The sequence below is a fragment of the Callorhinus ursinus genome, unplaced genomic scaffold (genome assembly GCF_003265705.2).
Source record: "Callorhinus ursinus isolate GAN/ISIS: 27379988/994484 unplaced genomic scaffold, GSC_fseal_2.0 scaffold20, whole genome shotgun sequence".
NCBI lineage: Eukaryota > Metazoa > Chordata > Mammalia > Carnivora > Otariidae > Callorhinus > Callorhinus ursinus.
In genome coordinates this window covers 18,102,281-18,128,323 of record NW_027397082.1, presented here as the reverse complement: position 1 = coordinate 18,128,323, position 26,043 = coordinate 18,102,281, and the positions used below count along the sequence as shown (strand labels likewise).

Sequence of the window (26,043 nt, the reverse complement as noted above, 5' to 3'; positions counted from 1 at the left end):
TGCTGTTGAACAGAGTATGAGGGGAACACAACCAAGACATCTCTAAAGGGTTTCACTTTGTTTGGTGTTGAAGTGGTTCATGAGCTTCTCCAGAAATAATTTAATAATTCTTGTTGTAATTGTTCTTATTCAGCACTGATTAGCCAGAAGTCGGACTCAAATTTGGTTTTAGGAGCAGGTGACCTAATCCAAGAAGGATCCCAAGTGTTCTTTTTTCAATGAGAAGTTGCATTTCCCCTCCTTGTACTCCTTCCCTTTTTTCTGTCCCATCTTGGGACATGGACCAGTCACCTTCAGAGTACCCCTCTACCTGATCTGCACTCTCTGTTTACTGGACTGTTTGTGCCTTGAAGTTGACAACCTTCCAGGGTGGGAATTTTGGCTGCTTGGCAGTGGTGTCAGATGTCTCCTTAGTTGTGAAATTACTCAGCCTGCTTACTATGAGCAGCATCATGGGCACCTTTCCCCTGAAGGACTCGGGCAGCTTTTCTCACTCTTTTGAAGAAGATCTAGACAATTGAATCTCATTTGCCAGGCAGGCTGAGCCAGGAGGCAGAACACCAGAAACTTTTCTGTTCTGGCTTCGTAGGAAGCAGTGGAGTTGAACAGCTACAAGCACAGATTTTGGAGTCACGTGAACCTGGATTTGATTCTCATTTCCACCACTTGTTAGTTGGTGGGTAGATCTACTTTCTCAGTCTCATTTTCATCTTCAAAATGGGGATAATTTTGGGGGCGCCTGGGTGGCTCAGTCGTTAAGCATCTGCCTTCGGCTCAGGTCATGATCCCCGGGTCCTGGGATCGAGCCCCACATCGGGCTCCCTGCTCCGCGGGAAGCCTGCTTCTCCCTCTCCCACTCCCCTTGCTTGTGTTCCCTCTCTTGTTGTCTCTGTCAAAAAATAAATAAAATCTTAAAACAAAAAAAAAGGGATAATTTTGAAGAGAGAAGGTATATAAGCTGCTTAGCACATGGCATGGCACAAGGTCATAAATAGTAGCTACTATTGCTGTTATTTTTATCTCTTCTAAAAGGAGGATGAATATTTCACTCATTTGTTTAAAAAAGGGGAATCTCTTCCTTTCTCTGATAACTATGCATATCCTGGAGAAAGCTGAAACCCTCAGAAATTAAAAGAGCTATCTGAAATTGCACCATACATAAATAACAACCACTAGTTATCTTGGTATCTATCCTTAATTTTTATCCCTTTTAGTGTTTAGTAATCAAAGATAGAAGGCTTGCCTTTGAAGTTTTTGATATTTACTTAGATCTTAAGAAATAAAACTGAGGGATGCCTGGGTGGCTCAGTCATTAAGTGTCTGCCTTCGGCTCAGGTCATGATCTCAGGGTTCTGGGATCAAGTTCCGCATCAGACTCCTTGCTCGGTGGGGAGTCTGCTTCTCCCTCTGTCTGCTGCTCCCCCTGCTTTGCTCTGTCAGTCTCTCTCTCTCTGACAAATAAATAAATAAATCTGAAAGGAAGGAAGGAAGGAAAGAAAAAAGAGAAAAAAAAAAGAAAGGAAGAAAGAAAGAAAACTGAACTGGGATGCCTGAGTGGCTCAGTTGGTTAAGCGTCTGACTCTTGATTTCCGCTCAGGTCATGATCTCAGGGTCGTGGGATTGAGCCCTGCATCGAGCCCCACATCGGGCTCCACACTCACTGTGGAGTCTGCTTATCCCTCTCCCTCTGCTCCTTTCCCCATTTGTGTGTTTGTGCCTGTCTCTCTCTCTTTCTAAAATAAATAAATAAATAAATAAATAAAATCTTAAAAAAAAATAAACTGAACTTAAAGTAACTTACAGTATTAAGAACCCTGGACTGGGACTCAGGACTAAAAAACTAGAATAAAAATAAATGTTAGCTGCTGTTATTTCTTTTTAAATATAATTTATTTTAATTCTTTAACACCTGTTTTACAGGTGATAAAATACAGGCTTTGAAAAATTTGGTATCTATCACACAGCCATTAAGTTGCCCAACTGGAATCTAAATCCTATTCAGAAGCCTATTTTTTTTCACATAGTGCCCTCAACTTCTAGTCCTGGTTCCAATACTAACTGGCTTTGTAGCATTTTACAAATTACTTAACCTTTCTAAATCTTTTTTTTTTAAGATTTTATTTACTCATTTGAGAGCAAGAGAGACAGACAGAGAGAGCACAATCAGGGGAAGAGGCAGAGGGAGAGAGAGAAGCAGACTCCCCGCTGAGCTGGGAGCCCAACAAGGGGCTCGATTCCAGAACCTGGAGATCATGACCTGAGCTGAAGGCAGAGGCTTAACCATCTGAGCCACCCAGGCATCCCAGCCTTTCTAAATTTAATTATCTCATTTGTGAATTTTTAAAAAAGATTTTATTTATTTGACAGAGAGAGCACAAGTAGGCAGAGAGGCAGGCAGAGGGAGAGGGAGAAGCAGGCTCTCTGCTGAGCAGGGAGCCTGACGTGGGTCTCGATCCCAGGACCCTGGGATCATGACCTGAGCCAAAGGTAGACACTTAACTGACTGAGCCACCCAGGCACCCCTCATTTGTAAATTATTCTTAGGGCCTATCTTAGCCATAATATCCTAGGATTTGGAGGATTTTCTAGAATGGCCAGTTGAAAATTAGGGTTTATTTTTCTAGAGCACTGTTACTCAAAGTATAATCTATAAACCATTTTAGGTTCACAGATTGCTGCTTGGTACATGATGGGATGTATACGGAAATTGAGGCAAAGCATTTAGAAATTTTTATAACATCTTGACAGTAATTTTATATATTGTTGATTTTATAATAAAATGGAGTTTATATTATGTCTTTGTTTTTAAAATTTCATTCTCTAGCAGTTCATTTTATTATAGTTTATAAAATGATGGGTCTGCAATGGATTGACATAAAGGAAAAAAAATAAATTGGCCCTAACCACAGACTGTTTGAGAAAGTACTATTTTAGAGGACCATCTGAACATCTTAACAGGATTTTGAATTGAAATTCCAGGGCTGTTTTTTTTTGTTTTTTTGTTTTTGTTTTTTTTTAAACATGTTTACAAAGAGGTACCTCTTAAATCAGAAATGTCCTCACTAGTGGTACCCTGCTAGTAACACAGTCTCCCCTGCCATGTCTGTTCCGCCCACTAACACCACCAAAAGCTGCAGGGGGTGTTCCTGTTAGAGTGTCTCTGATGCTCCTTAGCAATCAGCGGTTGAACCTAGAGAGCAAAACTCCAATTCTGCCTTGACCAAACTCTTGGAAAAATTAATTTTATATATCACGATTCTCTCTTTTTGTAGGGGTTATGGGAGTGAGGGTGATAGTGAAGGTTCCTGGTGGGCGCTAATTAAAAACACTAGCTCTGGGGCATCTGGCAGGCTCAGTTGGTGGAGTGTGTGGCTCTTGATCTCAGGGTTGTGAGTTCAAGCCCCACATAGAGTATAGAGAGTACTTAAAAATAAAATCTTTTTTAAAAAAAGTCCAGCTCTTCTAGTTTGCCATCACTAAGTCTCCATAAAGCATTGATTTACAGAATAGAAGTGCCAGAAAGAACGTATTTTAGCAGTCATAGATTCTAACTACCTAATTTGACAAATGAGCCTGAGTGTCATATGCCTGGCTATTGGTAGTAGTGAGAAGTAGTGAGACTAATGATCCCTTGTCCATTGACTGGATTATATACTGTGCAAGGGCCACATCCAGAGCCTCCAGAGAGTTCTCTACGGGACTTTGTCCAAGCCTTTATATGATATCACTCCTGCCAACTTCAGGCCTCTCATGCCAGCGTGAGCTTATGAAGCAGATTAACAAATAAAATCTACCAATATATTAAAAGAGTAATATACTGAGACTAAGTGAGTTTTATTCCTAGGAATGCAAGGATGATTCAATATCTGAAAACCAGTTAATCTATATTAACATTCTAAAGAAGGAAAACTACTTGATCATATCAATTAATGACAAAAAGGCATTTGATAAAATTGAAATCCACTAATGATAATGAACATTTACAAAAAAAACTTATGACTACAGTGAAACACTGAATACATTTACCCTAAAATTGACAGCAAGGAAAGATGGCTGCTTTCATAGTACTGGAAGTCCCAGCCTGTATAGTGAGTCAAGAAAAGGAAATAAAAGGCATGTAAGTTGGAAAGGAAGAAATAAAACTCACTGTTTACAGATAACATAATTGTCCATGCAGAAAACCCCAAGGAATCTACAAAAACAAAAACAAAAAATCCTAAGGGGGATGGGTTAGCCTGGTGATGGGTATTAAGGAGGGCACATTCTGCGTGGAGCACTGGGTGTTATGCACAAACAATGAATCATGGAACACTACATCAAAAACTAATGATGTGGGCGCCTGGGTGGCTCAGTTGGTTAAGCGACTGCCTTCGGCTCAGGTCATGATCCTGGAGTCCCGGGATCGAGTCCCACATCGGGCTCCCTGCTCAGCGGGGAGTCTGCTTCTCCCTCTGACCCTCTTCCCTCTCGTGCTCTCTATCTCTCATTCTCTCTCTCTCAAATAAATAAATAAAAATCTTTAAAAAAAAAAAAACTAATGATGTAATATATGGTGATTAACATAACAATAAAAAATTACATGGTCAATAAATAGTACATTAAACAAAAAAACAAAAAACAAAAACAAAAAATCCTAGAACTAATAAGTGAGTTTAGTAAGGTCACAGGATATAAGGTCAACACACAAAAATCAGTCACATTTCGTCTCCTTGGTCTTGGCCATACAGATGAGATGATGAAGGGGATAGCATTTGGAAAGCATCTCAGTAAGATGCACGCATTATGTCGCCACTGTGCCTCTAAGGCCTGCGACCTTCAGAAGTCAACCTATGGCAAATGTGGCAATCCTGCCAAGCAGAAGAGAAGTACGACTAGAGTGCCAAGGCTAAAAGATGAAATACCAGGGCACCTGGTGGTGCCATCAGTTAAGCAGTTCTTGGTTTTGGCTCAGGTCGTGATCTTGGGGTAGTGGAATCGAGCCCTGCATCTGGCTCTACACTCAGTGCAGAGTCTGCCTTGGTTTCTCTCTCCATCTCCTTCTGCCACTCCCCCCTAGTGCGCGTGCTCTCTTTTTCTCTCTCAAATAAATAAATAAATCTTAAAAAAACAAAAACGAAATCCCACTGGGACTGGTCAAATGAGGCACCTAAGAATTGTATACTGCAGATTCAGGCATGGATTCCGTGAAGGAACAACACTTAAGCCCAAGAGGGCAGCTGTTGCAGCATCCAGTTCATCTTACGGATTTCAATGATTGGTCACACAATAAATGTTCTGATTTAAAACAACAACAGAAAATCAGTCACATTTCTATATATTAAAAATGAACTTCTGGAAACTGAAATTGAAACACAATACCATTTACAAACATACCAAATAAAATATACATCTAACAAAACATATACAGAATCTAACAAGATATAGAGAGACTATACCATGTCCATGGATTGGTAGACACAACTTAGTAAAGATGGCATTTCTTCCCAAACTATAGACTCAGTGCAATTCCTATCAAATTCCCAGCAAGATTTTTGTAAATATAGACAAATTTATGTTGAAATAGAAAGGCAAAGGAACTTGAATGCTGAAAGCAGTATTGAAAAATAGTAAAGTTGGAGGGATCACACTACCTGATTTTAAGACTTAGAATATAGTTAATCAAGACAGTTTGCTTTCAGAGAGTAAGATACACAGATCAGTGGAACAGAATAGAGAACCCAGAATATACTTACAAAAATAAGGTCAGTTAGGGGCTCCTGGGGTCATGATCCCAGGGTCCTAGGATCAAGCCCCATGTCGGTCTCTTTGCTCAGCGGGGAGCCTGCTTCTCCCTCTCCCTCTCCCTGCTACTCCACCTGCTTGTGCTCTCTCTATTAAATAAATAAATTTAAAAATCTTAAAAAAATTTTGTTTTAAATAAAGCCAGTTAATGATTGGAAGAGTGCAGTGACAATTCAGTGAAGAAAGAATTTTGTTTCAATAAATGTCGTTGGAACAAACGGACATCCATATGCAAAAAGAAAAAGAACCTCCATGCAAACCTCACACATTATAGAAAAATTAACTCAAAATAGATCACAGATATAAACAAAAAGCATAAAGCTGTATATCTTTTATTTATTTTTTTAAAGATTTTATTTATTTATTTGAGAGAGAGAATGAGAGAGAGAGCATGAGAGGGGGGAGGGTCAGAGGGAGAAGCAGACTCCCCGCTGAGCAGGGAGCCCGGTGCGGGACTCGATCCCGGGACTCCAGGATCATGACCTGAGCCGAAGGCAGTCGCTTAACCAACTGAGCCACCCAGGCGCCCAAGCTGTATATCTTTTAGAGGAAAACATAGGAAAAATCTTCGTGGCCTGGGATTAGGCAAAGAGTACTTAGATAATGACACCAAAAACATAATGCACAAAAGAAAAAAAATTGATACACCAGACTTCATCAAAAGTAAAAATGTCTGTTCTATAAGAGATACCGTTAAGAGATTGAAAAGACAAGCTACAGACTGGGAGAAAACATTTGTAAATCATTGTACTGCCAATAAAAGACTGAATCCAGAATAAATAAAGAAGTCTCTAAACTCAACAGTAAGAAAACAAACAATTCAATTTAAAAAATGGGGTAAAGACTTGGACACAGACACGTCGACCAAAAAGGATACATGGATGGCAAATAAGCACATGAAAAAGATGTTCAGTGTCACTAGCCATTAAAGAAATGCAAATCTAAACCACATGGAGAACCACTACCTACCTGTTAGGATGGCTTAAATAAAAATACTGAAAATACCAAGTACCAGACAGGATGTGGAGAAACCAGAATTCTCATTGCTGGTGGGAATGCAAAGTGATACGGAAACTCTGGAAAACAGTTTGGCAGTTTCTTATAAAGCTAAACGTACACTTACCCTTTGACCCAGAAATCCCGCTCCTGGGTGTTTATCCCAGAGAAATGCAAACCATTGTTCTTCACACAAAAACCTGTACACAAACGTTTATAGCAGCTTTACTCAAAATTGCCTCAAACTGGAGAAGCCAAACGTCTTTCAACTAGTGAATGGATAAACTGTGGTACATACACGCAATGGAATACTACACAACAATAAAAAGGGAACAAACTGTTGAGCCGAAGTTTAGGTGAAGGCATCATGCTGAGTGAAAGAAGCCAGTCTCAAAAGTAACATACTGTATGATTTCATTTTATGACCTTCTTGATAAAACTGTGGTGATGGAGAATACCTCAGTGGCTGACAGGGGTTCCAGTGGGGAGAAGGGTGTGACTACAAAGAGATAAGAGGGAGTTTTCTGGGGCGATGAAAGTGTTCTGTATCCCAACTGTCACACTGTCACGGTGGTTACAGGAATCTATATATGTGTTAAAATTTATAGAACACTATACCAGAAAGAGTTGGTTTTACCAAATTAAAAAATGCACATGGGGGCGTCTGGGTGGCTCAGTTGGTTAAGCGACTGCCTTCGGCTCAGGTCATGGTCCCAGAGTCCTGGGATCAAGCCCCGCATTGGGCTCCCTGCTCTGCGGGAAGCCTGCTTCTCCCTCTCCCACTCCTCCTGCTTGTGTTCCCTCTCTCACTGTCTCTCTCTCTGTCAAATAAATAAATAAAAATCTTTATTAAAAGAGAGAGAAAGAAAAAGAAAGGAAATTTTTTTAAAGATTTTATTTATTTATTTGAGAGAGAATGAGAGATAGAGCGCACGAGAGGGAAGAGGGTCAGAGGGAGAAGCAGACTCCCTGCTGAGCAGGGAGCTCGAGTGGGACTCGATCCCGGGACTCCAGGATCATGACCTGAGCCGAAGGCAGTCGCTTAACCAACTGAGCCACCCAGGCGCCCGGAAATATTATTTAAAAAAAAATTAAAAATGCACATCGCTCTGGAAGTGTCAAGCCATGGCTGTAAAATTTCCCTAGTCTTTCACCATGAAGGAAGACATGAAGAAAATATAGTTATAGCAACTGGATGAAAGCTCAGAAAATCTTTCCTTTCCCACCTCTTAATTAAAGATTATTTTTCCATCTAGACTTTTATATATCAAACTATACTAACCATGACCATATTTTTTAAGTGACCAAATCATATGTAATAGTTAATGTTTCTAAAGCAAGCTAGATGACTTTATATTTTTTAATATGCTTTACACAAAAGTATTTTATATATTTCAGTTTTTCCTAGTATTTCCATTCCTTACATCTCAACCCTCTATCACCTCACACACACAATGGTTTTCTTCTAGGTTTTTCCTGCAAATTGTACATCTCTAGGTGGGGGTAGGTGGGGGATAAGAAGCAGGTTTTATACAGCTGATGTGATCACTGTCCATACAGGCTTGGAAAATGCTACCCAATCTGCCAATTAATTAAAGCATTAATCTGAGGAGCAGCCGGGCCCAGGGAATGTTTACTCAAAGAGGGGGGTGGTAGGAATGGAGTGGGAAGCTCCCTACATTTGCATGAAAATGAAGGTACTTAGAAAACCCGGCTTTCTTTTGTCTCTAAAGGTGGGCAGCCTTGATCATGCCCCTTAATCTTTCTGAGCAATTTAGGAAGCCTTTTAGTGAGCTGGTCTCTGAAAGATAAAAGCATTGCAGACTCTAGAAAAACAAACTCTGTAGAGTAGGGTAGAGAGCAAGGCCAGTGCAGTGTAGTTTCTCAGATCTGGAATGAAGCCTTCTAAATTCAGGAGTTGGTGCTGGTAGTTAGGTAGAATAGATGTTAATGGTTTCACAAGTTTTGAAAGCATGTATACAGACTGCATTCAAATCCCCGCTCTGCTTCTTATTAGATGTGATTTGGGGCCAATCATGTAGTTTTATGTAAGCCTTATTTTTCTCATCTGTAAAATAAAAATTATTAATTGCTCCTTCATCTCAGAGCAGTTAGCCCTTTGCTTTGCTCTAGGCAGAAAGGAAGCGGAAGAGTGGTTAGGACCTTCCAAGATTACAAACTGGAGTAGGGACTGTGCAGCCTTTAGTTCTTTTTAGGCTTATTTTTCAGCAAGGACTAGAAACCTCAGGGTTTTCCCTCACCTTCCTGGGGTGTGCTACATTTTTATCTCTAAGAGAAGTGACCTTGACCATAACAGCAAAAGACATAAAGACGGTAGCTCATCCTGGGACCTGTTTGGTCAACTTGAGATGAAGTTTATCTATCTGTCACTAGGAGGAGTGGTGAAATGGACATGGAAAATTGAGTCAACAATACTTGGTGACATTAAAGAATTACTGTTAATTTTTAAATTGTCTAAAAATATATATATATAAAATATATATATAAAAATGTATATATATATATATATATATATATATATATATATATAACAAAATTTACCATATTGGGGCACCTGGGTGGCTCAGATGGTTGAGTGTCTGCCTTCGCCTCAGGTCATGATGTCTAGGTCCTGGGATCAAGCCCTGTGTAGGGCTCCCAGCTCAGCGGGGAATTTGGCTTCTCCCTCTCCCTCTGTGTGCACTCTCTCTCTCAAATGAATAAATAAAATCTTAAAAAAAAAAAAAAAAAAGCATTCACTGTGGGGCCTGAACTCAAGATCCTGAGATCAGGACCTGAGCTGAGATCAAGAGTTGGACGGTTAACTTTCCGAGCCACCCAGGCGCCCCTATTGCTACTTTTTTAAGCATGATAATGATACTGTGGGGTTTTTTAAGATTGATTGATTGATTGATTTGAGAGAAAGCACAAGCAGGAGGGGCAGTGGGAGAGTGAGGGAGAGAATCTCAAGCAGACTGCATGCCGAGCATTGAGCCTGATGCTGGGCTCCATCCCATGATCCTGAGATCATGACCCTCGCTGAAACCAAGAGTTGGACGTTGAACTGACTGCACCACTCAGGCTCCCCAATACTGTGTTTTGTTTTGTTTTTTAACTTCTTAATCTTTGAGCTACATACTAAAAATTTTATAGGTAAAATAATACAATGTCTGTGATTTGATTTAAGGTAATCCAGAGGAAGATTGACCTAGTAACTAAGAATTCTAGCCTTATGGCAAAAATGAGAAGGGCCTTTTTCTAGGGTTTAGCTTTTGTTAGATGACATCCCTTCATTTCTGTTTCTTTTCTTGTAGAACTCTCAGAAATTGAGCCCAATGTGTTCCTCCGTCCATTTCTGGAAGTGATTCGCTCTGAAGATACTACTGGCCCTATCACTGGACTGGCGCTCACCTCTGTCAACAAGTTCCTGTCCTATGCACTCATAGGTAAGAGCTCAGGCTTACTTGGATGACCACAGCACTTCATTTCCTGCCTCTCCTGGGGTGGTCAGGCTTTAGGTAGTGAGCTGGTGGCAACAGAAGGTTTCTCCTAGCCATCTGTTTCCTTGTAGGAGAGAAATAAGACAGTTATTGGTTACTCATCATGCTAATTGACTCAGGTTATGCAGAGTGGGGAGGAGGGGGGTTTCCTTGGGACTCTGGTTTCTTTATGCTTTGGAGGGAATTAAGGGTATGGTACCCTTGGAGGTTTGGTTTGGTTTCTTTTTAACGTTATTTTTCAAATATGGTGCATGCTTATTTTAAGAAGATAATAAAGAGGTGACTAAAAGAAAAATTAGTGGTGTCTCCTCTCAAAGTTCCTTCTTCCTTACGTAAATAATGTTGACAGGCTGGTTTGAATCTTTCTATACCTTTCTCTACATGTATATAAAGATATGTAAAGTACCATTTAAAAAATAGGAGTATGTGCTTTGGATTTTCTTTTTTCATTTAATAGTATTAACTTAGAAAGATTGTACATGATATAATTATCCCTCTGATTTATTCTTTTTCCCCCAGTTTTGAAATATAATTTATGTATAATATATTAGTTTAAGGTAGACAACATAATGACTTAGTATACATATGTTACAAATGAGTACCACATTAAATCTAGTTAACACTCAGATGAACCATGAGAGATGATGGACTCTGAAAAACAAACTGAGGGTTCTAGAGGGGAGGAGGGTGGGGGGATGGGTTAGCCTGGTGATGGGTATTAAAGAGGGCACATTCTGTGTGGAGCACTGGGTGTTATGCACAAACAATGAATCATGGAACACTACATCAAAAACTAATGGTGTAATATATGGTGATTAACATAACAATAAAAAAATTTAAAAAATATCTAGTTAACACTCATCACCTTGTATAGTTTCAAATTTTTTTTCTTATGATGAGGACTTTTAAGATCTACTCTTTTAGCAACTTTCAAATATACAATGTAGTATTTTTAACTATAGCTACAATGTTATTCATTACATGCCCAGAACTATGTATCTTGTAACTAGAAGTTTGTATATTTTTCTTTTATTAGGTAAGATATATATAATATAAAAATTGTCATTTTAATCATTTTTAAGTATATAATTCAGTGGCATTAATCACCTTCACAGTGTTGTACAATCATCCACCACCATTTGTTTCCCAAACTTTTTCACCCCAGAAGAAACTCTAATTATTAGGGAACAATACACCATTTCCCCTCCCCTCAGCCCCTGGTAGGATTTTTTTCTTCTTAGTAAAGCTGTGTAATTTCCATAGTATAGATACAACATCAGTCTTTCTGGGTGGCTCAGTTGGTTAAGCGGCTGTCTTCAGCTCAGGTCATGATCCCAGGGTCCTGGGATCAAGCCCCACATGGATCCCCATGTTCTCTGCAGAGTCTGCTTCTCCCTCTCCCCTTCCAGTCCCCCCGGCCCCCCGCTCATATGTGCATTCTTTCAATAAATAAAATCTTTTTTAAAAGATCTTTCTCTTATTAAATTTAATATTTAGATTTCCTATTTTGAGCCACTATAAATAATGCGGAAATAAGCATTCTTGCTCATATCTCCTTATTTATTAATTTTCCTTTGTATGACAGATTCCTGTACCTGAAATTTTTGGATTAATGGCCATGTGCATATTATATTTTCATAGGTACTACCAGCTTGCTTTCCCAGAAGATTATAGTATTTATACTTCAATGTTTGAGAATTTCCATTTCCCCACCCTGTCACCAGCACTGAATATTGGCAGTATTATTTTCGCTAATTCGATGGGTGAAAACGTATTTTATTGTTTTTAATTTTTTTTAAGTTAAACATTTGAACAACTCCTTTTCCTCTTACTGAGTTGTTTTTCTTATTAATTTGTAGGAGTTCTTTGTATAGTGGGGATATTAACCCATTGTCTATCATAGTACTACAAATATTTTCTCCCAATCTAACCCAAATATTTTATCTAGTCTATTATCTCTGAATTTGTTTATACTGTCTTTTTTGGATTCCTTTTTAGTTGGTCTTGTCACTCAGGATCCTGAATTCCTTTTCCCCTATTGCTAGCCCGTGTGCAAGGGTGAGAACATAGAAAACAGGCAGCTGTCTTTGTTTCTAAGTAAGGAGACAAGAAAAGAGACAGCTCAGGCTGTAGCTAGCGAGGAAAAAAAAATGGCCTTCAGTTCAGGGCAAGAAAACGCTTTATCTTTTCTAGAAAGTGGGATTTGCTTAGCTGAAGCATTCAGGACCCTTAGCAGAAATCCTAGATGCCAGCTAGGTTCTGAAGAGGTGCAAAAGCCTGTCTAGGCACCCTGGTCCTAGCTTCATACTTTTCCTAAGCAAAAATCAGGCCCAGCTATTTCCAGCCTTACCCTGAGCACCACCTGCAGGTCATCTCTCCACAGCCTCCAGCCACCGCACCCTGTGCTTCTTCCCTCTGCTCTCTTGTCAGTGTTACTCTCTCCCCTTCCTGGGCTTGGCAGACAAGCTTGTCATTGGAGACCTCAGGCCAGCTGGTCATTGGAGTTTCCTGTGGTGGGAAAAGAGAATGCTGGAGGTGGTGATTGCAGTGGGCATCAGAAAGGGAGCAGGAAGGAGTATATGAAAGCCAGAAGGCAAAGGAGTTGAGATTGGCAAATTTCCCTGCATTCTGCTCCAGAGTGGCCAGGAAAGGGGGACATTCTAAGGAAGGGGTTCTGGGGAAGACAAGTTCTGCTAAGTGAGCCCAAGCCAAACAATCTTTTATTTTGGCTATCCTAGAAGAAATATCCCTTACCCTTCAATCCTGTGACCCAAGGCTTCTAGGATTATTTTAGGTCCTACTCTGAGGATCAGCCTTTTGTTTGGCCCCACACAGCTGCCAGACCAGGATTTGTGCCACTGATCGCCTGGCAGGCTCTGCCTGTAGTTCTAAAGACCTGTCACTCTTACCTGCCTTTTTAGAAGATTAACTTTACTACTTCATTCAGGCTCAGAGGATAAGAGCTACAAAGAGATCAGTTAAACTACTTTAACAAGGGAGATGACTGAAAGAGGGGAAGAAATAGACCCCTCGGAGCCTTGTGAGGTGGGAGCAAAGCTGCCATTCACTGAGCTCTGAAACACCACACAACACTGAGGACCTGGATTTCCTGTGCAAGGAAAGGTCCTGCCATGGACCCTGGAGGCCTGAATAAAGATGGTCAGATGGGGCTGTGAGAGAAGACTCAGGCCAAGGGCCTTCAGAGTATAGGATTTTCTGAGTCAAATGGGAGAAACATGGAGAGTTGGGGTGATAGAAAGAGCTGGGTCACCCGTATACTATGTATCATCATGAAATTGGCTTCCTTCTGCATGACCTCTAAGTAACCACTCCTGATGCTGAGTAGGGGCATGCTGTAAGGACAAATTGAGTCTTTGGCCAGGTGTCAGAGAGGAACCAGGACAGAAGAGAAAAATGAAAACCACTTATAATTAATGAAAGTTTTCAGTCTCATTGTTGCAAGGGAAATGTTCTGGTTTCTCAACTATCCCCCTGAATTTAGGCTCAGGAACTCTTAATTTCAGGTACTAGGAAAAAGAAAATGTTAAGATTTCTTTTAATTCTCACCTCTTAATACTAGAAGGTGCCCTGTATTATACCATGCCCCTTGTGGAGCAACTTTTTCTGTCACTTGCAAAGCTTTGTCTTGTCCCTGCCTTTTTTTTCCTACTTATGTTTCTTTTTCAAGGATAATCCAGGCGGTTCTGCGGGACCCTTGTAGGCCTTGATAGAGGCCACTTCTTTGGCTCTCCTTGTGGATATTTAACACATGAATGGGAGCAAGTTTCCCCCTTGGCAGCATTTGTGTTAGTTTCCAGCATGGTGCTGGTTGGCTGAGCTAGCTTCTCCCCTCTTCTTATTCACTATTGAAATTCTCTCTTCCTCCTGCTCCCTAGTCAGCCAGCCTCCAGTCCTGTTTAGTTTGTCCCCTTTCTCTTCTAATGCTTGTTTAGTTAAGCTGGTAAAATGATTCTTGGTTTGTGTCATATTGTTTTAAATAAAAATGAAACCAAAGCAGGAAGAGGTCTCTGATTTGTTGTAATGTGGCACCCAGGTTTAAGTATTGGCAGCAGTGACTGTCCATTTCTTTGCCCTACTCCCCAGCCTCACTTGCACCTGAACACAAAACTCTAAAAACAACCAGAGAGAGATGTGTTGAAAGAGAACACATGAGCTACAATCTTGGTGTTCAAAGGTCTGGCTCTACTTGGCCCTTGGTGTGGGCCAAAAACTCGTATTTCTAGGCCTTTTCTTATGAAATGAGTAGGTTTACACCAGTGATTCCAAAGTAAGATCCCCCTGACCAGCAGCATTAAATCCTCCTGGGATCTTGTTAGAAATGCAAATTCTCAGGCCCCGCTAATTCAAAAGTTCTCAGAGCAGGCTCAGCAATTTGTATTTTTAACAAGTTTTCTGAGTGATTCTGATATATTCTTAAGTTTGAGAACCACTGTCTAACACAGTGGGATTTGTGCTGAGGAGCTTTTTAAAACCAGTTATGGGCAAAATTCTCAGGTAGCTTAAGTAGCCATGGGTTAGGAAATTGGAGAGGAGAAAAACAAAATCCTATACAGGATATCTTGCCTTTTCTGTCTCTCCTCTCTGTACCATTTAGTCTTCTCTTTTTTTGTTGGAGCAGATCCCACTCATGAGGGCACAGCAGAGGGCATGGAGAACATGGCAGATGCTGTCACCCATGCCCGTTTTGTGGGCACAGATCCTGCCAGCGATGAGGTTGTCCTGATGAAAATCCTTCAGGTAAATGGAGGGGAAGAGCAGTTAGGCTGATGGCCAGGAGCTGGTGCTGTCAGTCCTCCTTACCCAATCCTTACCCAAGTCTGCAGGCAGCATGAAACTGTGTTTTGACTCCACTGGGGCTTAGGGAGCTACTTTGTTTCCAAACAAGTAGCTCGGGTACCCAAAGTAAAAGCTTCTTCTAAGGAAATAATTAAGAGCTTTAAATGAATTGATAGCAGATACCAGAAGCCCTTAATACACATGTACCTCTGGCAGACCATATCTGCCATCCATCTGTTGGGCTTTTGGGCTAGGGCTGGAATGAGCACAGTTCCCAAGACAAGCTCCTGGGAGATGCCCCCTACCAAACTGAAGTGAGGTCAGCATTCTTGCTAACCCCTGAGTGCTTCCATAGGAGACTAGAGGAACAGGAGGCAGCTTCTCTCCCCTCAGGTGCACCCCACTTTACCCAGCCTGCTTTATTTATCACTGTATCTCTTTCTTCCTGGTAGGTGCTGCGGACTCTGTTGCTGACCCCAGCGGGTGCCCACCTAACCAATGAATCTGTGTGTGAGATTATGCAGTCTTGCTTCCGGATCTGCTTCGAAATGAGGCTCAGTGGTAGGTGCTTGAATATTGGGCCTGTCATCATTTCTAGGGCCAATGTCCATGAGTGTAAATATAGGATGCTGTCTCTGAACCCCAGAGAGGTAGAAAACTCAGGACTTCTCCATCACCTACCTTGTGGAGCCATAGGGATCTCGAAGTCTTTACTTGATTATTGTACAGCAGAATAGAGACCTTAGTTCATTATGTCAGGGCAGGAACTGGGATAGATCCCCAACTGACTCAGCCCAGGCACCAAATCTTACTCCCTTGGGGTTTCTGGGATTGACACTAGCCTGCAGCCCATGAAAACACATCATTGTGCCCCCTCCTTTTTTTTTCTCCTGACTCAGTAGTGCCACCTAGTGGGCTAGTGCAGTTGTGGCTGCCAAGCTGAGCTGGAGCTGGTTTTAATAAGTTTGGCATAATCCTTAGTAAACAAGGTTTGGAGGGGAGTCTGCTCTGAGAAGTCTCCTGATAATAGCACAGCAAGTAATGACACCTGTGTTATTTGTTTTTGCCTGTGCAGAGTTATTGAGAAAATCCGCAGAGCACACTCTCGTAGACATGGTGCAGCTGCTCTTCACAAGGTAAACCTGCTGCTGTTTGCTTCAGCCCGGCTGCCCAGGCCTCTTGAGCCTGCCTGCTTCCACACAGCCACTTCAGGGACCTGGCCAACCCTACAGCCACTTCAGGGGCCACTGGGATTATGGATGGGGGTAGTTCCCTGGGTCCAGGGTTACTGAACAAGGGAGAAGGAGGAGGGAGCTGGCTTGGCCTCAGGGGGAGGCAGAGGGTTATTTGATCTAGGCTGGCAGACCTTGTTCTGCTTCCCAAACTTGTGTCTGTTTCTGTGCAGGTAGTAGCTGGGAAAGGGAACCCATAAAGGAAGCCAAATTCAAGGGAGCCTGGAATAGGGTGCTGAGCTCTGTGAGGAAGGACCAAGGCTAGGGTGACAACCTTGTTTACCCAGACTGTCCCGATTTTAGCACTGAAAGTCCTGCATCCCTGCAAACCCTTCAGTCTCTGGCAACCCAGGACCACCGGTTACCCTAGTCAAGGCCCTCAGTTTAGGGCCTAGGAAGTCTTTTCATAATATGCCTAACTGCCTGTTTCCTATACCTTTTTTCAGTAGACTGACTTTGAGAAGAGCTGACTGAGGCAAGGGCTTTAAAGGCTCCTTAGGTGATATTAATAATGGGGATGGTTATGCATCTGTGGGGGCTGGGATTATATGGGAAATCAATGTACTGTCTGCTCAATTTTGCTATGAACCTAAAATTGCTCTAAAAAATAGTCTAGTTAAAAAACAAAAAAAACTTCCCCACGGGATTTCATTTTGCTCTCAAATCTATAAGTAATAATTCTTACTGTCTACAGACTAGATCTGCCCCTGGGCCCTGCTGCAGTGTTCTTACTCCTCAGGCTCAGATTTATTGGTTTCAAAACTCAGCCTACCTTTAACTCCTCACTCTTTGCCCAGTCTCCTGGGGTTTTGATGGACTGCCCTCTTCCCCATCTTGTGGTGTTCATCAATACTTGTCAAGTAAACACAAGTAGGAAGGAGTCAGTTTAGGATGAAAAGAGCCACCATACTCCAAGGGCACTTCGTCGCCTTGCCCTGGTGACTGCCTTCTTTTTAAGAAAGTGTTATAAGTCCCCCAATTTCTTCCTTTGATGAGGCTCTCAAAAAGCTGCTTCTCTTCCTAGCTTTTCCTAAGAGACAGGGCATGCTCTGGCCCAGAGCATCTTTGGACTATGGCTGGCATGCAGGGGAGATTTGTTATTATCCCTAACGACAGACCATGGGATTCTCTGTCTTATAGGTTACCTCAGTTTAAAGAAGAACCCAAGAACTATATGGGGACCAACATGAAGAAGGTATGACCTGCTGTCCCTCAGCCAAACCTTGGTCTCCCAACTTCAGTGCTATGGCGATTTTCCTGGGTACCCTTGCTTAGCAAAAACATGCTTTTGCCTATATTAGGTCTGCTTGGAATCTAGAAGTAGCTGTCAGTCCTTTAGTGAGAAATTTATTTTTCCCCAGATACCTCTTCTTCCCCAACCTTTCCTTCCCAGCCTATCTTTGTTGGTCCAACACATAAGCTGGTGAGCCAGTCCTTCATGGAATCTTGGTGAGGCCGATCAGGTTGCAATAAAAATGTATGTTGATAAAGGTGAATGTCCTACCATCCCCTCAAAGCCCAGCCTTGTTGGCAGGTAGGAGGCCTAAGGACCCTATGCCCTAAGTTCCACCCTAATGCTGGATTAGACTGGGCTCACGCTTGGGCTAGTCTCTCTTGACGAGACAAATCAAGCCTGACTCTAGATCAGAAGGTTCTCAAACTGCTAGAAGAATGGTGGTCGGAAGAATGGCCTCTTTCTATCTTGAACTGAAGTCCTGGACTTCACAGGCCTCTGATGATTCTCCTTGCAGCCCTAAGAGATTCTACCCATGGAGATGATCCTTGGCTGTTTGGTGCATGCACCTGACCTTCCTTCTCCCTAGCCATCCATCCCCATTCCTGCCCTCTGCCCTGTTGGCGTGTGTCTGAGTTTATGTCACTTTGTTTAAATCGTTCGTTTGCCTGTCTTTCACAGATTTCTCCATGTCTCCTCAACAAACTGGAGCTAAGTAGTGGGGAGCAGACCAAAGCCCTGAACCAGTTAGAGAGGGTACTACTCTTTAAGAACCTCAAGGTCTCTCTCCCTCTCCCTCTCCTTTCCTCCTTTTAATTTATTTAAATGTTTATTTTATATATATGTGTGTATATATGTGTGTGTGTATATATATATATATATACACATATATATATATGTATGTATGTATATATAACACCTGGGTCCCATTTCCATTGTGCAAAGCACAACTTACCCCTCCCTAGTAACACAGCATGGCTTTGGAAGTGTTGCATGTGTTTGTAGCTTTGCAGTGTTGGGAATTTTCCTGGGGCGTTTGGTTGCCTGGAGGCAGAAGGAAGCTTTGAACTGCTGATACATCATGTAGTGAGCCTAGGTAGAGGGCCTGGGTCCTGCTGACATCTTGATAGGAGGTTTAATATCTACCATTTCTAGGGGAGCTGTGAGTGACCTCTAAGCAAGACCCTTCCCCCTTCTACCCTCTCCTGTCTCACAGCCAGCATATGGAGCTTAAGCACAGTCTTGACTCTACTTGGACACTTGAACTGGGTTTGGAGGGAAAGGAAAATCCATCTAGTTGGGTTCTTTTTTTTCTTAGTTAACATTAAAGGACTTATTCCAAGAGTTAGGACTCTAGATGGATGGGAAGGAGCTGGATAGCCCAGGTCATTGAAAATAAAAAGAACTGTGTGTCTGTACAGTTAATTAAATAAAAAGAACTGTGTGTCTGTACAGTTAAAATTAAATTAATTTATTTAATTAAAATTAAATAAATTTGTGTGCTTGACTCATCACAAGTTGCATTTCTCTTTAATAGCTTCCCAGCGTTTTGCCATGATTATTAACCTAGGGCCTTTCTTTGTAAAGCTTATACTGCCCTTTGGAAATACAGTTATATGGATAAGGTGTTGTAGGGTTCCATGAACACCTACTGCCCACCCCCACCTTAGAACCTTAGGACAGGGAGCATAACAGGGAGCAGAGTTATATGGATAAGGTGTTGTAGGGTTCCATGAACACCTACTGCCCAGCCCCAACCTTAGAACCTTAGGACAAGGGAGCATAACTGTACTTTTTAAGGGCTGAGGCATTTGTGAGAATGGGCAGCCTCTCGTCTCCTACTCTGGCCAGGAGACAGAGAATACTAATTGAAATGATCACGTTGGAGCTAGCTTTGCAGAGGTTAGAAAAGGAGACAGGAAGGACTAATCCTCGTGTAGGAAGGAATCTCAATGAGTGACTGGCTTCTCCGTGGAAATAGAACCACCTAGAGTCCCTGAAATTAGGAGGCCACCTAGAGAGAAGATAGCTCACAAAAGTGGATCCAGATGTTAGTACTTTTTGGACCTCAGTAACAATTGCTGATAACGTCAGGAGGTTCTTGTTTTCTCTCATTGATCTCTTGAGCTTCTTGACTGTATATTTGGCTGACTCTTACTCCCAGAACATTCTTTTTACCATGAACTTGCTACAGATGAGCTTCAGTGGTTACTGGAGAGAGCACCCTGGTTCCTGTGTAGCCACAGTGCTCAGAGCACTTGAAGCTCCATGCTAGGCATTTTACTGTAGGCATTTTGGAGATGGGGGGACAAGAAGTGTAAATCCAGTGTGAGGCTGTTGCTGTGTTAGTAAGAGCTGGGTGCAGGACTCAACTCTTGGACCTCTTTCCTTTCTGTGTGGAGCTATTGGTAAGGAAGGAAGAATTATGTGGTTTCTAAGCAAAGGATCAGTGGTTATCAGTGTTCGGGAGGGCTTGGGGGAGGTTGAGGAAGGAGGCCTATCTAAATACTAGAAGGAATCAAACAGGCGAAGGATAGCATGGGTATATTCAGCCTTTAGAAAGAGGCAGGGAGGAAGAATGCTTCTACTCTCTTAGAGGCATTCTGATGGTTCCTGGACCATTACTGTTGCCCTGTCCAGGGATGATCCATCAGTCTAGGAATAGTATGGTGTAACTGTAGAGGGACTGGTTTCAAACCCTAACAGAAGGTATCAAGACTAGGAAAACGAAATGGGCCTAAACAAAGTAGCTGTGAACTTAGGGTGGAGAAAATACATAAAAACTTATATCTCAGAATAGTTCCCACAATAGGTTTTAGAGATTTTCCTTTGTGACTAAAAGGAAGCTATAGGAGAAATGGAAATACAGCAGGAGAGAAGGAAATGGAATAGAGCAAGCGTCCAAGAAATCAGTAGCCTTACCACTTAAAAACATAAAATTGCATCTAGAAAGACCCAACAGTGAGGACAGGTCTCAGTGATATACCAAAATTGGAAGCAGTAGAGAGCAGAACAGCAGCATGACATGACCCTCCATCCTTAACTCCACAAATCGGCTGGGATACCACTCCTTCCTTAACTCCAAGGAATGAGCCTTTGACCAATCTGATGCAAAAATTTCAGAGAGCCAGGAATATGTTTAGAATCTAGGCCCAGTTCACGAAGCAGTGGGAAAGCTAAGAGTGTGACAGGGAAAGTGTAGACTCTCATAGTTGAGAGAACCATAGTTGGAGTAGGAGGCTGTGCTACAGGTAGTTGAATAAAGCCCAGGAATCCAGGACCTGTAGATCTGAAGCTTCGGTCAAAGAAGCCTCTGCCCTCACCCTTTCTACAAGAGGGCACCATCTACAGGACTTAGGATTGCCACCCAGGACTCAGGGAAGCAGAGTAATGCGTGATCAGCCTAAAAGTAGAATGTTTAGGAGACTGCCAGGCTGATCTGTGAAGTGGCAGATGTAGAAACCAGGTTAGAGGAGTAGGAATGTGCTCTGATGGTCTAGATTTTTCTTTAGCACAGATGTGACATATAGTCTGTTTCTAGGGACCATAGGAATAAAAGAAGGGAGATTTCTAGGGAAAGAATCTTAGTTTGAATACCAATGCTAATGAGGTATTCTATTTCCAGCTGAAAATGAGAGCAGGAGGCATGAGTGATTCATCCAAGTGGAAGAAACAGAAGAGATCCCCCCGGCCTCTGCGCCATATGACCAAAGTCACATCAGGTTCAGAGCTGCCCACCCCCAATGGAACCACCTTATCCTCTAATCCCACTGGTGAGTGCCCTGGGTTGTTTCCCCTGATTAGGATGGAAGAAAATGTCCTTCCTCTCTTGGGGATTTTAATATTGAAAACCAGCCAACTGAGGGCCTTTGGTCTTTCTGTTAAGTGCAAAAAGGAAGACTCCAGGTCTGTTCAGACTGTGACCATTTAGCAATTCTGCAGTGACTTAAGGCTGTTCTCCTTCCAGAGGGACTCTGACTACTTTAGAGACCATCGTTTACAGAGATAATTATGCAGTCTAGGAAACAGAGCCCCTGGTGCCATGGAGGATAGTGTTTTGCACAGAGTCTCATCTTCAAGCCTTACTTACTTTGCTTGGCAGGGGGCATGCCCTTCATTGATGTGCCCACTCCCATCTCCTCTGCAAGTTCAGAAGCTGCCTCAGCGGTCGTCAGCCCCTCTACAGACAGTGGCCTGGAGTTCTCCTCCCAGACCACCTCCAAGGAGGACCTTACTGACCTGGAACAACCTGGCTCTCCAGGGTATAGCACAGCTACAGAGCCTGGCAGCAGTGAGCTAGGCGTTCCTGAGCAGCCTGACCCCCAGGTATGGCTTTGATTTCTAAATGCCCCTCTCTAGTCTTCTCCTGTGGGAATTGGCTTGATCCTTTGCATCCTTTATCCAGGCCTTGGCTCAAAAGAAGGTTGGGGTAGGGGGTTATTTCTTGTTTTCTAGAATCAGCTATGCTGTGTAGAAAATCCACAGCAAGACTCACTGTGAGAGGTAGCTCATGGGATTTATGAAGTCATGCATACAGGTAGTACTTGGCAGAGGTGAGGGAGATGGCCATAGCTTTGTCTGGAAGGTAATGATCTAAACCCCAAGCCTAAGAGAGCCTCTGTTGCCTCTAGAGTTCTAGTCACTTTAGGTCACTGATGCCTCAGGAGGTGCTTTCTGAGTCTTTCATCATACTCTGCCCTGAGCCACCTTGCATCTTGCGTTGATTCATAAGCCCAGTGAGCTGGCCCTACACCTGCAGTCCATTAGAGACACTTGGAGCATAGGCACTTTGGGGGAATAAGTTCCAAGTTGCTCTTGTTTCATCCCTCTTCCTATCTCCCTGCTACTGGTCTTAGCAGGAAGGAGTCCATGTGGAAAAGGCCCAGTCAGCATCCGTGGAATCCATCCCCGAAGTGTTAGAGGAGTGCACGTCCCCTGCTGACCACTCTGACTCTGCCTCTGTCCATGACATGGATTATGTCAATCCCCGGGGTGTGCGCTTTACACAGTCCTCCCAGAAGGAAGGTGAGTTCTCTCAGGCAGCCTCTGCCTGTTCACCTCCCCCATCCTGCCCACTAAGCGTCCTGAATCTAGACCATCTTGGACCCAAAGTGTCTTCTGGTCCAGGTTCTAGGCCATTTTCTGGTCAGGAAATGGAATCAAGCCAGAGGACTGTTGGCTTGGATGGAGCCCTTCTCTAACTTATACAGAGAGGGACTTTGGTGGACAGTAGGAAGTGAGAGGGAAGAATAGAAAACTTGGGACTTTTAACAGAAGGTAGGATCATCAATTTTGATTGCCTTCAATAAGTGAGAGTAACCTTACCTCCCCAGAAAGAAAACTTTTTTTTTTCCTTGAAGAGAATCACTTATCTGAAATTGCCTTGTATAATGCAGGGCAGGCCAGGCCAAGCTGTCAAGCCAGTTGTTTCTTAGCAATCCCATTTTACTCCTGGCCTTCCCTAGGTACAGCTTTGGTCCCCTATGGTCTTCCGTGCATCCGTGAGCTCTTCCGCTTCCTCATCTCCCTGACCAGTCCACATGACCGCCACAATTCAGAGGTTATGATCCACATGGGACTGCATTTGCTGACAGTAGCTCTTGAATCAGCCCCTGTAGCCCAGTGCCAAACCCTCCTGGGCCTCATCAAGGATGAGATGTGCCGCCACTTACTCCAGGTAAGACTGGATTTCTAGAGGGGCTCTGAGCCCCTGGCTGTTTTTCAGGGTCTCTTAAGGACCAGGAGTGCACAGGGACATTTGGCTGATTGGTGCAAAAAGTATAGGATCCAGAAAAGAACCTCCCTCCCCAATTGGCCAGTGGTCATTATCAGAAGGACACTATTAGTTCCCTGGGGACTCTGGCAGCCAAAGAGAAATACGGGAATGGCTAGATACCGAGTCCCTTAGAGTACAGGACCTTAGTGGCAACCTCACACGGTTTGCTCTCCTGCTTTTCTCTTGGTTGAGCCATAGGTTCAGAAAGCTAATGATTTAACCCTACTCTGATCTCCAGCTGCTCAGTGTAGAGCGACTCAACCTTTATGCTGCTTCCTTGCGAGTATGCTTCCTGCTGTTTGAAAGCATGAGGGAGCACCTCAAGTTCCAATTGGAGGTGAGTGTATGAACTTGGAAGAAGAAAAAAAAAGATTTATGGCATCTTCAATGTGGCCAGCTCTGTCATTCTGCAGGGATGGGATTTAGCGGCTCCTGTAGACAGTGCTTTTAACTTCTATAGTTTGGTTCATTGGCTGACCTCTTTGGTGGAGAAATTTAAGGAAGCCCAGAGGAAACTGGCTGGCTATAAAATGAGAGAAGCCAAATACGAGGACTGGTGGACAACCTCACCATGAGTGGGTATGATTTTCTGCCTAGCAGTTCTTCTGCAGCACAGGCAAGCGAGTCAAACTGGTCAGGCTCACATAGAGAGCACAAAGAGGGACAATAGCAACTTGGTTTGGATCAGGTGTGAGGTAGAGAGCCAGGCCTCCCCCAACATGGAGGCCAAAAAGGATAGAATACTTCTGAGGGTCTCTTAATGCATGCCTCCCGGCTGGGCTTCTCCTTCTTCTGTTTAATGGTTTACCTGTCTAATTTTTTCTCCTGTCTTGAATCCTTCCCCACCCAAATGGCTATTACTGGATTATTGCCAGATGTACATCAAAAAGCTCATGGAGATCATCACTGTGGAGAACCCCAAAATGCCTTATGAGATGAAGGAGATGGCACTGGAGGCCATTGTGCAGCTCTGGCACATCCCCAGTTTTGTCACTGAGCTCTATATCAACTATGATTGTGACTACTACTGTTCAAACCTCTTTGAAGACCTCACCAAGCTGCTGTCCAAGGTGCTGAGCATTATTACTGGTCTCTAGAAAGGCTCTATTAAGGAGGTAGTGAGCATACTATATGCGGGGTGGGAAACACTTGAGAGTTGAGGAACAGGAAGAAGAAAGGCATTTTCTCAGGACAATGTAGAAGTTACAGGCGGTTTCAGGGTTTTTGGAAAAGGATAAAGTGTAAAGTATTCTCACCTCAAGTCTCCTGGATTTGTTTACTTTCCAGAATGCCTTCCCTGTGTCTGGTCAGCTCTATACAACACACCTCCTGTCTCTTGATGCCCTGTTGACAGTGATTGACAGCACTGAGGCCCATTGCCAGGCCAAAGTCCTCAACAATCTTACCCAGCAAGAGAAGAAAGAAGCAGCCAGACCTGGCTATGAGGCAGTAGATGGCTCCCGAGAATCCAGCAATAGTGAGAGGCATTTCTTTCTTTGAGGATCCCAGGTTTCTATGCTCATCACTTCTCTACTCACTGAATCCTCTCTCCAGCCGTTATATCACTTCCTCTGGGGGCTCTCCCAATTCTGTGTTTCCAGGGTTTGGTGGTTTGAATCATTGGCCAGGCATATTAGCAAGACTCATGGACTTGTCCTTTTCTTATCCTTCACACTTTGGCTTTCTTATAGAATTATTATTATTTAATTAGGGTATAGTTAATGGGGGCACCTGGATGGCTCAGTTGGTTAAGTAGCCAACTCAGTATTGGCTCAGGTCATGATCTCAGGGTCGTGGGATCAAGCCTTGCGTTGGGCTCTGCGCTCAGCATGGAGTCTGCTTGTCCCTCTCCCTCTACTTCTCCCCCTGCTCATGTGTGTGTGCACATACTCTCTTTCTAAAAGAAAGAAATAAAATCTTTAATAAAATAAAGCATAGTTAAAATACAGTGTTACATTAGTTTCAGGTATACAACATAGGAGTATAATTATTTCTTTATGGGGAGAAAAGAGAACCTAGATTAAAGGATATAGGATTTCTGTTCCTGAAAGGTCCAGGTCCTACCTTCCCCACTCCCAGTATCTGCTTCCACCCTGATTAATCTTCTCTGACATCCCCTTGAGACTGAGATTGCAGAAGATCAGAGAATGGGACTAGGTAATCTCTATTAAATTAGAATCTAATGCTTGACGAACCTGGGACAGTGACTACTTATTTGGGCTTAGGTTTGTTGTCTTCAGGCCTGGTGACCTGTGTGGGTCTATGTGGGACCTATCCAGGTCTCCTTGGCCTAATACATAACTTCTCTTGCAGCTCTGCTTGATTTCTTACCCCATCTTCATTTATTTTCTTCTCTTTTACCAGCTGAAAGAAGAGCCAGTGATGGGAAACCTGTAGGCATAGCCCCAGACATCCCAGGCCTACATCTGCTAGGTGGACGGCTGTCAGCAGAACATGGGAAGCCAGGATGCAGTGATCTGGAGGAAGCTGCTGACTCTGGGGGTGGGTACTGGGTGTCCATGATCCTCAGCCCCCTCAACTGTAGGGTCTGGTGGAGAGCAGAGGGAAGGGGGCGGGGCACAGACACGTAAGGCAGTACGTGAGTGAACCTTGACTGCTCACCCATGCCCTCAAACATGGAGAGAGGAAGTAAAATATTTGGAGCCCTAGAAGATAGGACTTCTAGGAACATGGAAGACTGATGAAGACAAGAAAATTTCTGAGGCA

At 43.0% G+C, this 26,043-nt stretch overlaps 1 protein-coding gene across 13 annotated transcripts in view; it reads left to right on the top strand.

Annotated features, from left to right (window-relative positions):
* The window catches only part of GBF1 (golgi brefeldin A resistant guanine nucleotide exchange factor 1), a 119,292-nt gene that overhangs the window by 78,668 nt on the left and 14,581 nt on the right, over positions 1 to 26,043 (top strand). For 4 of the 13 annotated variants that reach the window (XM_073904273.1, XM_073904269.1, XM_073904267.1 and 1 more), the window contains 14 exons: positions 10,092 to 10,223; positions 14,917 to 15,035; positions 15,527 to 15,635; positions 16,150 to 16,210; positions 17,447 to 17,501; positions 18,222 to 18,320; positions 21,166 to 21,313; positions 21,643 to 21,866; positions 22,397 to 22,565; positions 23,006 to 23,217; positions 23,555 to 23,653; positions 24,192 to 24,386; positions 24,604 to 24,793; positions 25,681 to 25,818. In XM_073904273.1, coding sequence (XP_073760374.1) covers positions 10,092 to 10,223; positions 14,917 to 15,035; positions 15,527 to 15,635; positions 16,150 to 16,210; positions 17,447 to 17,501; positions 18,222 to 18,320; positions 21,166 to 21,313; positions 21,643 to 21,866; positions 22,397 to 22,565; positions 23,006 to 23,217; positions 23,555 to 23,653; positions 24,192 to 24,386; positions 24,604 to 24,793; positions 25,681 to 25,818 — 1,950 coding nt within the window. The remainder of the gene's footprint in view (positions 1 to 10,091; positions 10,224 to 14,916; positions 15,036 to 15,526; positions 15,636 to 16,149; positions 16,211 to 17,446; positions 17,502 to 18,221; positions 18,321 to 21,165; positions 21,314 to 21,642; positions 21,867 to 22,396; positions 22,566 to 23,005; positions 23,218 to 23,554; positions 23,654 to 24,191; positions 24,387 to 24,603; positions 24,794 to 25,680; positions 25,819 to 26,043) is intronic. The other 9 variants (XM_073904275.1, XM_025881126.2, XM_025881123.2 and 6 more) reach the window with 5 other exon arrangements.